The 14,341-nt window shown below is 42.3% G+C and overlaps 1 protein-coding gene and 1 pseudogene across 1 annotated transcript in view; both read left to right on the forward strand.

Annotated features, from left to right (window-relative positions):
- Positions 1-14,341, forward strand: part of LOC149247084 (protein SEMI-ROLLED LEAF 2-like) — a 268,352-nt gene that overhangs the window by 97,904 nt on the left and 156,107 nt on the right. Inside the window, exon 9 of the mRNA XM_089443366.1 lies at positions 1,960-2,035. Within this exon, the coding sequence (XP_089299492.1) occupies positions 1,960-2,035 (76 nt within the window). The remainder of the gene's footprint in view (positions 1-1,959; positions 2,036-14,341) is intronic.
- On the forward strand, positions 3,450-3,997 carry LOC149247086 (transmembrane emp24 domain-containing protein p24beta3 pseudogene; annotated as a pseudogene).

The raw sequence follows: 14,341 nt of genomic DNA on the forward strand, positions 1-14,341 counted from the left end.
GTCCGACTCTTCTTATGAGATCTCTTTAGTATTGAGAATAACAATGTACCATTTATGAATACCTCCCTAGTTAAGATGGAGTGTTGAAGAAAGCGTAACTAGGTTCGGTCTTCATAAATATGAAATGGACTTTTGATTCTTGTATTTTGTAAAAGGAAGAAAAATGATTATTATTATTATTGAGCTTGGGTTTCTTGCCCAAGAAATTTGTTTTATAGGTCAAGCACTAATTGAAAGTGCTTCTAGGGTTGTCCTAGGTCAAGAAGTCAAATAGGGACATTGTCATAATATGAAGACCCCATTGGGCATCTTGTAAATTGTAAAAATAATTATTTTTGTATTTTACTGAACTTTCCAAGACCAAGTTGGCCTAGAAGCTGAAATTCATACACCTGGAAGACCTATATATAGGAGACAGTTCGACCTCATTTGGACACATTCATTCCTCTCTCTCTCATGCGAAGGAAGAAGCAGAAAAGGGCATCAAAGAAGGCAGAAGAAGGAGAAGAAGTGTTTCGGGTTCCTCTCTCTCTCTCTCTCCCCACACGTGTGAAGGAGGCTGAAATTCTGCAGATTTTTGCTAGGGTTTCTGCTGCTTGGCTAGGGTTTCATTGTGAAGGTTCAATCTGGTAAAAAAAGGGCTGAAGGAAGGGCCAACAAAGTACCCTTCTAGATTTAGAAGACAAATTAGGTTAAGCAAGGCTGCTGGAGGCAAAGAAGAAGTAGTTCTAGTCCACACGTGCGAAGTAGCAGTTGCTGCCAAGGGGCCGAAGTTGCAGATCTGCAGTTAGGGCCGAAAAGCTGTGGTTGGAGGTCAAAGTAATGTTTCCGGAAGTGATACTGCTGGGTTTGAAAAGAAGTAAACCAAGCACATTAGTGGGAAGCTTCAGTGTTGGTCAAGGGTCTTGGTATTCGTCAATAAAAAACCTATAAGAAGAGATTGAGGGGTTTTCCTCTCAAGACGAGAGGTTTTACCCTGGCTCGGAGCCTACATCTTTTGTACTTGTATCTTGTTGATCTTCTTGTTTTGGTAGCTGTTTGATGATTGAATAACACATTTTAATAATAATAATAATAAGAAGATAATCCTAATAAGTAAAAAAACATCACAAGCAATTATCATAGTTAGAAGAATCATTAATGTGATCTTGCCTTAGATTCTTCAACACATTGAAATAGCCAAACCTTTGCAATACCATAAAATTACTATCCAACCAAGAGATTCCAAGAGGGGCTTCAAACAACAAAGGAAACTGGCTTTGGCTTCCTTGAGATGACTCAGAGTTGGCCCTCAACCACCAGAGATAACTCAGCCTGCAAAGAGATTATAAAATACCCAATCCAGATATGCAATATGCAGATCCGTATGCATATCAGAACCATGTCAGGGTCATATTGGGGCCATACCCATGTCTGATTTGGAATATGGCATATCCCAGTCCTTCACAGGTGTACGTGGTACCATAGCATCTACAGGAAAACAAATCATGATGAGTCTGAATCTGTTTATCAGTAAAAAGAAACTGCTAGAATAGATGCAACCATGAAATTATATATGTGATTTTTGGAAGCATGAGAATAATTTAGTATGTGGACAGCTTTCCCATAACACTTGCTTGGCTGGCTTGTTATTGTATTCCAAAAATGTTATTGAGGGATTGGACAGAGAATAGATAATGAGAGGTGGGCATTACATGCAAAGTGATTTCAATGTTCATACAAGCTTCTCACTAGATTGAATGAGCTAATTCTTGTTAGAGTACTATGCAATCAATGCTGTGCCCTTTATTTCGTGGTGCTGTGTAGTTATAATAATGAATGAAGCCATGTTATTGATTTACTCTGCCTGCTGCAAACTTGAATTTGAATGTCTTTTTCCACATTTTCAGACAGTACTCGTGTTTTGACAGCTATTCAGTCGATGAGATTGCTAATGTTTATAATAATATGTCATTGCAGAATTCAAATCATAGCATACTTATTCGGTCTTTTCAACTTGCTTTGTCACTAAGAGTTGTTTCCCTTGATTCAACTGGTACGTTTCTTGAGAAAGTTCCAAGCAAAATTTAAATGATGTTTTTAAGTACCTTTATTTTTAAATGAAATTTAAGTCATCCAGGTGTTATTAAAGTCATTTTAGATGAATTTGCAGTTGGCTTAGCTCTAACATGTTATCTAGCCTGTATTTTTCTGCCCACTGAATCTTTTGGAGAAAAGGTGTTCAAGCTTGCTGCAGTAAGTCAATCACTGTAATATGTTGAAATGATATATCTGGATACCATTTTCAAAAAGAACATGGAAAGTCTGCCAAGGTGATGCACATTTCAAGTTGTAACTCATTTGATGGAGTCTGCAGTTAATCTGTTCTCTTTTAATTCAAGAGCTATAAACATCTTCAAATGTGGGTTGAGATCTCCTAGCTTGATTGAGATCACCTGCATAATTTCTTGAGATCAATACAATTAGTTAAGAGAATGGCTTAAGGCCTTTTCCACCATTTTTTTGTTGTGTCTTGCTTGTGCTCAGTTATTAACATGGTACCAGAGCCAGCAAAGTTATGAAAGTTTGATTTCGACACCAGTCCAAATCAATGGTAGAGGGATGGACCAATAGAGTTGTGTGGTGAAGGAAAGTGTATTGAGGTCTGTATATGTAAGAATCCACTCAGAGTGTTAGGAAATTATGTTTTTTTTGCAGATCTAATTGTTATTTTCTACATTACATTCCATGGATTCTCTACACTGATTATGAGGGCTTTTTCCGTGTTCTAAACTATCATGAATTTTCCTATAATCCTCTGTGTGCTGGATAAATCTGTGGTATATCATTCGTCTATGGTAGATCTGAGTCATAGATCTCCTTGCTCTAGTGCAGAGTAGTCGATATGATGCTTAGAATTGATGTACCCTTGTTGAAGATGAATTTGCATCTGTGGTTGCTGGCTTGAAAAATATTTAGATCCATTTTACTTGCACAATATATAATAATCTGGTTTAGATCTGTTTCTATTAGCGACAATATTTCTGCTTGACTTGGTTCACAGCACATTTCCATGGGAGGAGACCTGACCCTTGATTGGATCCAGTGGTGGTGGTAGTTAGAGATCAGCGCTTATATTAGAATTGGGTCTGGATCTGTAACTCACCTGTGAGAAACCTCGTGCACGCTGACCATCAGCAATCTGGTCTGTATGATCGGCATAGACCTACCATCATCTGTCAGAAGCAGATAGATCTAGAATAAAAACCATGTGTTTGATCCAACGCAAACTATGAATGCCGATGGGTTGCTTTGGCACTTGTTGCACAATCCAGAGATTTCCTGTGGACTAACAGTGGCTCAGTCCCAGTTCGATTCACAATGAGGAAATTTTTTTTGATCGAGTTTATGCCCACAGATTTTCGGCAACAGATTTGTTGTGGGTGCTACATTACAGAGTGTGCCTCTCAATGACAGTGAACAAACAAGAGTGGTTCTATGAAGGAGATAATATCTATGGGAATTTTTTCATTGCCGATCAGTGATCATGCCATCTTCAGTTTCTCTAATCACTGAAGAATTGAGTTCCTGGTAACAGCACTTGCAGGCAATGCTATGTATTCCTTGAAAAAAAAATCTAGAGAAATGTTTCAATTTGTGGCACCACAAAGTTCCATGTACATTTTTTATTTCATAACCAGCTTTCAGCTCCAGAGACAATTTTCTTTTACATACATGTTGGCCATATCCCTAATCAACATGATCTTGCTAAGAATGAATCCCTCAATCCTTTCAATGTCAGAATCACAGAATTAAGGGAGGCATTGGAATCTGTTACAGCCGAACAATTGTATCTCAAAGCTTGTGATGCTCAACATAATCAGATAAATGAGAGCACACTCAGGCTTTTTTTTGGCTACACGTTTGCTGAATACGTGGCACTAATTATTGCTAGTGGGTTGAGGTATATTTTATTTGTCATTTATTTAGCAGAAGTGTTGCTTACAATAGAGTTTAGTGATATTCTACTGTAGAAAGTTGCAATTGTTGAGGGCATTTGGTGGCTGCTGGAAAGCTACAGATATCTGAAAATTTTGTAGTAGCTTCTAGGAGAAAATCCTATAAATCTAAAGGGCTGTGCTATGCCATTTTAATTCATCCAAAGATTCATGTTATTGTTGAAAGAAGTTGTCATTGATGTCAAAGGCTGTCCAAATGAAAAAGAAAGTTACATATTCAAATAGCATATTTTGAAATATCGTTTTTGGATTTTTGATACCCCATTTGGATACATCTTTGAATGCATTTTTACTCGATTTACCTAGCTCAAATGGAAGCATAACGTATATGGTTGGATTCTGGAAAGTTTATTCCAATATCTTTCCAATGGTATATAGCAATCCCTCTAACTCCTCACGGTTGAGGAGAAATGATTTTTTGAATATTCACTATACATTCTGCCAAATGCACAAGCTAGTCTAGCCAATGGACAAGTCGGCCCAATCTAGACCCCAAATTCACTGTTAATAGGCGCGAGGAGGAGCATTTCAAGTCATTTGCTCAAGCAAGTTCGGATCTGTTCAAACAAGAGAAGATAAGGAGTTTTGAGGTTCATACCTCATGAACCAAAAGCGAAGAGGAGCTCTGCCCCACGGTAGTAGAAGTGTAGGCCTACAATAGAGCTCTTTGAGGCATTGAAGATTAGAACCTTGGTTTTACCCAGGTTGACCTTCAACTGTTGAAGGTCATAGAAACTGGCCAATGGATCAATCTTCCTCTATAATCCCTCAGAAGTAGAGGCCAACATGACCAAGTCATCAACAAAGAACAGTAAGGGGATCAAAACATGGTGCAGTAGGCAACCGTCACCCTCCTGTATGTGCTGATGGAGGAAAGAATCGAGCTCATCAATATAAATCCCAAAGAGAGTCAAAGAGAGGGGACACCCTTGCCTCACCCCAATGGTACGCTGAATGAAGTCCAAAAGACCGTGGGCCATCTTGAGATGCCCAAGACTAACTCATAGAGTCTCATGATAATAGTTAAGAGGATCTTTGATATAGCAATGTTGTAGTCTCTGGAGTAGTACCTCCCTCAGAATTGAGTCAAAAGCTTTTTGAAAACCAACAAAGCAACTGTAAACCCGCAAAGAGCAATGGCAAGCCTCCTCATTGATGGCTATGAGGGTGAAAATATGATCAATTGTTTGGTAGTTTAAGTGGAAACTTGCTTGTCCTTTAGCTCTGAGATGTCGATTCTCCAGTTCCTCTGAAAGCCATTGCTGTGCCCTGTTGCACCTATTTTGTCACGAGTCCAAAAAAGTAGTTGTACAATTCTTTTTCAAAGTTCAGAATCATCGGCCAACCAGCCCTTATGTCATTGTAAACCCAATTTCTACAAATTGTAATGTGAATGATGTTAGTACGATCGTTTAATTTTGTAACAACCTAGGTAAGCCTATGATTTTCGCGATGAATTTCATCCTAGGAGGTTTTTCGTCTCATTGCATTATGTGTGTTTCTAAACACAGATAATCGGAAAAGTTTTTCCCTTCTCCTTAAACCCCAAAGCTAGGGTGAAAGTTATTAACGAAGTCTTAGGTGAGTCTTGGTATTTTTAGTCGAGTCTATTGTAAAAGTGATTTGGGAATAATTTAAGCTATTTGGCTAAATTATGTTATTACAAATCACTTGTTCTGCTAGATTACATTGTGTTGCAGAATTGGGTAAAAATTATGAGGGTCTATAACGAATGGGTATTCCACCTTTGAGGGTTGAATTTGTAATTATTTGATGTAAAAATATTTTAGTGCATGGTCCTGTTACCACTCAAACCAGCAGGGGACCTAAAAGGGGTTCCTAAGAGGGCAACTGCTAGGTCAAGGGCAACGATGGACACTTAGCCCACTGTCACCACAACTAAGTCTACTTGCTCATTACGAACTTTCACCGACGGGAGGTGTCCCATTAGTGTAGGGATCACCTTGTCAAGTAGATGTGAATGGATAGGTGAGAAGTGACCCTAAAAACCCTTTCCCAAGGATGGAGTGAAAAATGGAACTTGCTTACTCTTTAAGTAAAGGACTTGGTGTACCAGGGGTAAGGGGTGAGGATTGGAGGGTTGAGGGAGAAAGAATAGGCTTATAGAGGAGTTTCTCAATCCCTATAATCCTTAGAAACTTGGATTCCCAAATGGTCCTTGAAAAATAGTCTTTATTGAGAAGTGGTACTACACAAGGCCAAGTGGACCCAACCCAGGTTCGAGGATGGAATATAACAACCAATGATGTTCCTATCCTAGGCGGGTGAGGGGAAAGGACCAAACAAGAATATTTATTTCAAAAGATTGAATTGATCCTATTAGTGTCTAGCCTTGGGGATGCCTAGGCAAAATTCAGTTCTAGAGCTAGGTCTTGAGATTCTTGGAGATTCCACTGTCAAAATGTCCTCAAATTTGGAGGAGAGGGAGGGGACACACCAGCGCAGTAGCCTAGAGGTGATCGATCGAAATTTTTCCATGGGGCAATTGCTGGGATATTGATGCCCTGGGTGACCCACTGGGGCTAGACTTGGGGAAAAGGGGGAAAATGGTAAAAAGAGGGTTAAAATGATCACCCTTTTTTGAGGGATCAATGCCTAGTTCACTTGGGGATATGGAGTCAAGAATAATGATGAGTAAGAACTTGGTTTCTTTGATCAAGGAGGCCTAGAAAGTCAACTTCATCCAATGTTGAGAGAAAGAAAAGAAAAGTGACCTTCAAGCATTTATACTTCAAAGCAAATGGTGCAAGCTTCTTGAGATAAATAAATCTCTAGGACATTTCATTCATATAACATTGGTCCATACATTAAATTAGCTAAAACATGTCTGCAGCCTTCTAGACTCTAGCAACTGCCTCTCTGTGAACTGTGTCAGCCCCTCTCTGCCCCACGCTGGCTCTACGTCACACCAGATGGGTCTGTGTCAACCTTGGGATGCCCTGCGTCAGCCCTCTGGCCCTCTGCATCAGCAATGTTGGCCTTTCTGAGGCTCTCCACAACTCCCGGCTTCTTCTACGTGGCTTTGGCTAGCTCTGCGTCGCACTTCTTGGGTTCTGCGTTGATAGAAACAACTTCTGTCACCTCGGGACAACTGTTTTCTATTGCTATTGCTCCGCTCGGATGATGACTTTTAGTCCTCCTGTGATCTGCAATCATGCTCTGATACCATGTTGAAGTTTCTAAGTTTACTTAGTTTAGAAACCCTTAATGCACTTTTTCTGATTTATTCCCACGTCCTTGATATTTTTCTTTAATAAGTTATTTACAAAGTAAATACTGAAAATAAACACCAGTGCATGCTCAACATATTATAGATTAGCAACCAAAAGAAAAAAGAACAAACACACCACATGACACCATTATTTTTTGGACCAATGTCCTCGGAGAAATCCAATGCGGGAAAACCGGTGCAACTATGTGAGGGTTTTCTTATTAAGCAATATTAGCGTACAATCTAAGTGCCGAAACTGGCCTACCCAACAGAGAATTTCCTTAGCAACTATACCTCACAGTTTGAGAGAAATCTCCTGGCCGAAACCCCAGAAAATCCTTCCGACAGCTCCTCAGCTCAAGATTGCTCTACAACCCCAACGTCTACCCAATCTAGACTGCGTCAGCCCCTCTCTGTTTCACGCTGGCCCTGCGTCAGCCTTTCTTGGCCTGCGTTAGCCCCTAGAGGCCCTGCGTCAGCTTTCCAGGCCTCTGTGTCAGACACGCTGGACTCTCTGTTGCTCTGCACAGCACTTGGCTGTCTCTGCGTGGCCCTGCGTGAGCCCTTGATGGCTTTGCATCACTCTCCTTGGCTAATGCGCTGCTCTCCCGACACAATTTCTGCATTCTTTGTTTCTCTGTACTCAATGCCCCTCAGGTGCTCTCCCGATCACTGATTCTATCTCTCTTAGCAAATCCCACTCTAGAGAATAGAATGACTGATCACTTTGGTGTATTCTCCAAGTGACCCTCAAGCCTCCTCTTATACTTTTCCTGTTGACATCTCAACAGCCGAGATTAAGTCCCTAATCAACGGCTAAGATTAGATCTGGCTTGATCCATGTCTTTTGGACCACTCTAACACAGATTCATATTAATACACATTAATATTTTATTTTCCCTAAGTTTAGACTTAGGGACTCCATTAAAAATATTAATTATTTTAATATCTCTTGATCTGTTTAGAATCTGCCCAAACCCTTTCTGGGTATTGGATATCTCATGTGCCCCAACCTCTCCACCAAATTTCATGGCTAGCGCACATCCTATGCTACCCCAAATCAACAAGATGGAGTAGCAAATGAGAGGGGCAGCCTTGTGCCACATAATGGGGCATAGGGGTAGCTACATAAGGGGAAGCCCACACCTGGGTATATAATGTATAGGAGGGAGCAGTTGTGGTACATGAGGTGCCCCAGCCTTGATTTTTGCACCCTTCTTTATATGGCTTTTGCCTTTATGAATTTTCTTTAATTAACTAGTTGGGGCTCAAAGGATGAGAGCATGATGTGTATAATATAGCAATGATTTCCCCTTTTGAGGTAGGGCAGTTCATTGCCCTATAGAGGTTAGGACAATCATGGTTTCATGAATGATAGAGGAGGCTCATCTAGGGCCTATGGAACGAGGGTGATGGCCATGGATAGGGTAGAGCTCATGTGTTGTCTTTTGCCCACGTGCTAATTATTTTTTCCCGACCATCTTTTGCATTTTGTGGTACAATTTCTTGCTAAATGTGGCCAATTATGCTTTTTCTTTTTTTTTTTAGTTGCTTCAACCTTCAGGGCATCATTCTAGGCCTGACCCAAGGTGGAGGCAAAGGGGATAGGGAGGCTAGCCCTATGTGGACCCAAAATGGGAATGTGGACCTAGGTGGGGGAAATGATATATGGGGGGGGGGGATAGTGAGTGGAAAGGGTGTAGTATGTGCGAATAAAGGAGCGGGACCACGCACCCAAAGTCGGGGTTTTCCGAGTAGTACCACCCTAGAACCAAATGGTCAATAAAGGAGATCCCATGGAACTAAGATCTAAGGGTAACAACCAAAAGGGGTCAAGGGGACAGGGGCACAAACTAAGGTCACTTTCCACCAAATCCCCCCACCAATCCATACCCAAAAGTATCCATGATATGTAAACCCATTACTCATTTACCAAATGAGTAATGGGTTTACATATCATGGATAGTGAGTGGAAAGGGTGTAGTATGTGCGAATAAAGGAGCGGGACCACGCACCCAAAGTCGGGGTTTTCCGAGTAGTACCACCCTAGAACCAAATGGTCAATAAAGGAGATCCCATGGAACTAAGATCTAGGGGTAACAACCAAAAGGGGTCAAGGGGACAGGGGCACAAACTAAGGTCACTTTCCACCAAATCCCCCCACCAATCCATACCCAAAAGTATCCATGATATGTAAACCCATTACTCATTTACCAAATGAGTAATGGGTTTACATATCATTTGACTGCTAATTATTACTTCTGAGTATAGAGGTATTGTTCCCGTGTATTTTTCTCTGTCGGGTTTCTCACCCGACAGAGAAAAATACACGGGAACAATACCTCTATACTCAGAAATAGGTATTCACAAAACTTGTCCCACGAAACCCTCTCCAGCACAACTGAAGCTTAGCGCTGAACCTTCTGGCCTCTGCGTTAGCCCTTTGACCCTCTGCGTCAGCCCTATGAGGTACTGTGCAACCTCTAGGACCCTCTACGTCACTCAGTCTGCCCACTTCGTGAATGACGCAGTCCCTTTGACCCGACAGAGAAAAATACATGGGAACAATACCTCTATACTCAGAAATAGGTATTCAGAAAACTTGTCCCACGAAACCCTCTCCAGCACAACTGAAGCTTAGCGCTGACCCTTCTGGCCTCTGCGTTAGCCCTTTGACCCTCTGCGTCAGCCCTATGAGGTACTGTGCAACCTCTAGGACCCTCTACGTCACTCAGTCTGCCCACTTCGTGAATGACGCAGTCCCTTTGGGCTTTGCGCTGCCTCTGCCGAGCTGTGCGTAGTATGGACAGGCTACTGCTCTCGATCTCTCTGCTTCTGTGCTGGTCTCTCATTATTGTCTCTACCTCTCTGCATCGTACTCACTGCCCCTCGCTACTGATCACTGATTCAACTTTGCTTAGCAACCCCGCTCTAGCAAAATGAATGACTGATCACTTTGGTGTGTTCTCCGATTGACCCTCAAGCCTCCTCTCTCGCTGCTGATCACTGATTCAACTTTGCTTAGCAACCCCACTCTAGCAAAATGAATGACTGATCACTTTGGTGTGTTCTCCGATTGACCCTCAAGCCTCCTCTTATACTTTTCTCGTTGGTCCTTCAACGACCGAGATTAAATCTCTAATCAATGGCTAAGATTAGATTTGGCTTGATCCATGACTTTTGGAAACTTCTAATCCAGTTTTATATTAATACCCATTAATATTTTATTTTTTCTAAGATTAGACTTAGGAACTCCATCAAAAATATTAATTATTTTAATATCCCCCAAACCGGGTACAATCTATCCAAACCATTTCTGGGTCTTGGAGATCTCATGTGCTTTAGCCTCTCCACCAATTTTCATGGCTAGAGCACATTCGATGCTACCCCAAATCAACACTCCCTCTTAGCGAGGATTGTGATCTAGTAATAGTCCTCAGTGAGCATCACTTTGATTATACAACACCGGTACCTGTGCTGATGCTAGGCCTCCCCGCCCAACATCTTCTGCGCCGCTGCATCCTGTACTGCTGCCCATGGCCCTGCCACTGCCAATGCTACATCCGTACTGTTAGTGTCAGTCTTTCCAGCCTTCCTCCAGTGATCAAATATGCTCTTACAAAGTGGTCTCAAAGTGTCAAGGTCAAATTTTGTCATTTCAGTGAGTCTTCAAGCAAAATTTGGTCACTAGGCATTAGGTCTAGGGTTTGCCCAAATGTCAGTCCATGTCATCATTCAGCTGAGCCTATCATCATTCAGAGGGTTTTCATTATCACGTCAGTGTCTAATGAGTCATTTTACACCTTATTCATGCTTCAGTTGCACCTAGGCAAGGTCATTTCCCTCTCCTAGGGTTTTGAAGGCAATTTCTCCTGGATGGTCAAATCATCGGCAAAACTTGTTTCCTGATGTTCATACACCTTTCCCTATCCTTAAAGTACCTTATCAAACACTTCCCATCCCTTAGATCCGCCAAATTCCTCATTTTTGCACAAACCCTAGTTTCTAGCTACAATCTGGCAATTTTCTAGGTTGGGCCTGTGTTTTTCCCTTTTGGACCCCTTCCCCTCACTCAATCTCTGAGATTCCACTTTCCCCTGCTTCCTAACATCCCTCCCTACTTCCAAAAATTTCCCCAAGAATTTAGAAGCCCCCTATCCCCTTCATTTCGCTCCATTTCGACAAAATTCCTTGTTTCACACATCGAGACAAGTCGCACTCAAATGATGTTCCAGAGCAATAAAAAATGAATTTTGGAAAACTGAGAGAGATTTTTGTCCACAACATGCCAAAGAAGAAAAACCTCCTTCACTTTTTGCACAGGTGTCATGGTTTTAGAGAAATGTCAAAATTACAATCGCCGGATCCAAGGCGGTTGGCCGAGGCTCAAAAACAGAGAAAGAAGCCAAATCCCCTCCGTATCTTGGCTGAGGCTTCACTCAAGGATCATGGCACTCATTAGCCTAGCCACAGCTCAAATCCAAAAACATTTTGAGAATTTTGGGTAATTTTGACATTTTTTGGAAATTTACAGGTTTTGGCTCCTCAACGGGTCTCACCCCCGGTGAGACCCTTTGTCATGGCAGCTCCTTTTCGCAAAAACTCAGCATTTCTAGATTTGTTATGCAAAGTTACATATGCCTATGGATGGACTTGAGTTTTTATGGGGTTTTGGGCCTCAAGAAGGTCAAAATACATGCAAAATTTGACTTTCTGCCCCTTTTTTGAGTTGCAGAAGCAGTCTTGGGAGAATTGACTTTTGACTGGGCAAATGAACTCCAAATTCAAAAATTCCAGTTGGGTTGGAAAGTAGACTCTCAGACCCCTTTCCAACGAGCTATCCTGCACCCAATTCTGACACCTGGAAGTGCCCCAAACAGAGCTCCAAAGTGCGCGACCCGTTGAGAAAATGTGCGCGACCCGTTGAGGAAATTGTGCCAGATTTGACCAGTTCAGCCCAGAAAACGCAGTTTGGCTCCAGTTTGACTTTTTGAGGTTGATGGTGGTCCTCTTGGATGTAATTGTGACACTTTTTGGATATTTTTACTCTTGTTTAACTCTTCTAGAAGTTTCTTTCATGTAAAGGGTAAAAATTGAATGTATGAACTGGTTTCCAAGTTTATAGAGGCAAGTTGTTTTGACTGCCTAGATTTTAGTGCTCAGTTTAGAATTAGTTGAAACAGCTCCTAGAAGGATGAGCTCGACCCCTAGAGGCAAGGGAAGAGGTTGGCTTGCCTATATTATGTATTTTCTTAATCATTTTCAGAGGTTGGATGGTTGGACTCTTGAGGGAGAAGCTATCATTGTATTATTCACTTGTATCTCTGCAATTTTTGGCTAAGGAAGACCAGGGTTTTGCAGTCATCTTTGGGATTCTTGTGGACTCATGTGTTGATGGTGTGTTTCTTCATGTTCTTGTAAGCTTTGTTATGTGATTCATTTCCTTTCTTTACTGCTGCACATTAAACAAATGAAGTGTTAAAGTATGAATTCATGCTAGCCATGCTCTGCTTTTAAATTTGTTTAATTTCAATGTTTTCTACTGTCTAAAGGGAATTCAAAGTCAATGTTTGCTCTCTTTAGCTTCTCATCTTTCATTCCTGACCATTCATTTCAGTTAAAGGCATCAACGCTGTCTCCTACCTCGCCCCAAGGAACCCCCTGCAGAAACTGTGTCCAATCCCCGCACCCAAAATTGTAATTCCTCAAATTTGCCACCAAAGACCCAAAAAACCCCAAATCAACCTTTTTAATCAGTTTACTAGTCTAATATCAGTGTTACCTTGTTGGTCATCTCATCCCATTGAAGATTTACCGAGATTGACCGGAGAGAGCCTTCTCCTGCTCCGTAGGGCTAGCTACGAGGCTGAATGGTTTGATGTAGCCTTGAGGTTTACCTTTCTCAGCCTGAGGTGAAATTTCAAGCGCTAACACGTACGACAACTCCCTTTGCATTTGTGTTGCTGTTGGTCCATCCCCCCAACATTGCATCTGCATTGCATCCCCCTCTCATCATGCTGCACCGTGCTACTGCATACTGCTACTGCACTGCAACTCAGTTACTGAGAAGTAACTGATCCACCCAACTTTTGACATCCCTGTCAGGCTAGAAACACTCCCAATGTTGAATCTCCCTCTACCGCTAACCAGTGCACCCTCTACTGACCTCTGCATTGCTGAAACAACTCCCTGCATCTCACACTGTTGCAAACCTCTCTATGCCATGCGACACAGGTGCAACATTCTCTGTGCCTCTCGCACTGTTGCAACCTACTAGGCTCGCACTGCCCGGGGACTCCTGCACTGTTGCACTTTCTGCCGCTTCATCCGCATCCGTCTCTACTGACATCCGCTAGTCCTGGTACTCCTCTTTGGGGCTTTTGTAGCTAGGTATAATCCAAGAGGTGGGGTACCTCAAGGATCTTGCCCCTCATCGCCTGAAGTCCTCCTGACTACAGCTCGATGTCTCCCCACTTCTTCTCAAATGGTACATGAGCACTCATGTCACAATCATCATCCTCCTCGACTTCTTTGTCGACTCCTCCGAGTCTCTCTACTTCCCGCCTAGAAGTTCTCAGTTCGACTCCTGCTGAGTCTCTCTACTTCCCGTCTGGAAGTTCTCGATTCGACTCCTCTGAGTCTCTCTACTTCTTGTCTGGAAGTTCTCTTCTGGACTCCCTTTGAGTCTTGATTTCCCTCCTGGAAATCCTTCTACCAACGTCAAGTTGCCCCACTTCGATCATCTGTGCAATTGCAATATTGATCCAGATTCCTTGGCTAGAAATCCACCTCGGCAGCAACTCCTTCCACCTTGGTATTGTCCTGTTAGTTTTGACCACAATACCCCACCAGCTTCGCTCCACAAACTACCCACAGCCTCCTATGCCCTAGCAACTGAAGGATTGAGTCTCTTGGGTCTGCGCAATCCTGACACCGGCAAAACAATTCCCTCAGCCAATTGCGTCAGCCCACCTGGCCTCTACGTGGCTCTACGTGACTTGTTTTTGCCCTCCTCAGCCTCAACACTGCCTTTCTCTGGTCTAGACTGATGATGCAGTCCCTTTGTGTCACTCTTTCCTTTGTCGCTTTATGCAAGGATCGACTCTCTCAC

This window comes from Pinus tabuliformis, chromosome 7, assembly GCF_031772625.1.
Source record: "Pinus tabuliformis cultivar Carrire ecotype Pingquan chromosome 7, CPIR1, whole genome shotgun sequence".
Classification (NCBI taxonomy): Eukaryota; Viridiplantae; Streptophyta; class Pinopsida; order Pinales; family Pinaceae; genus Pinus; species Pinus tabuliformis.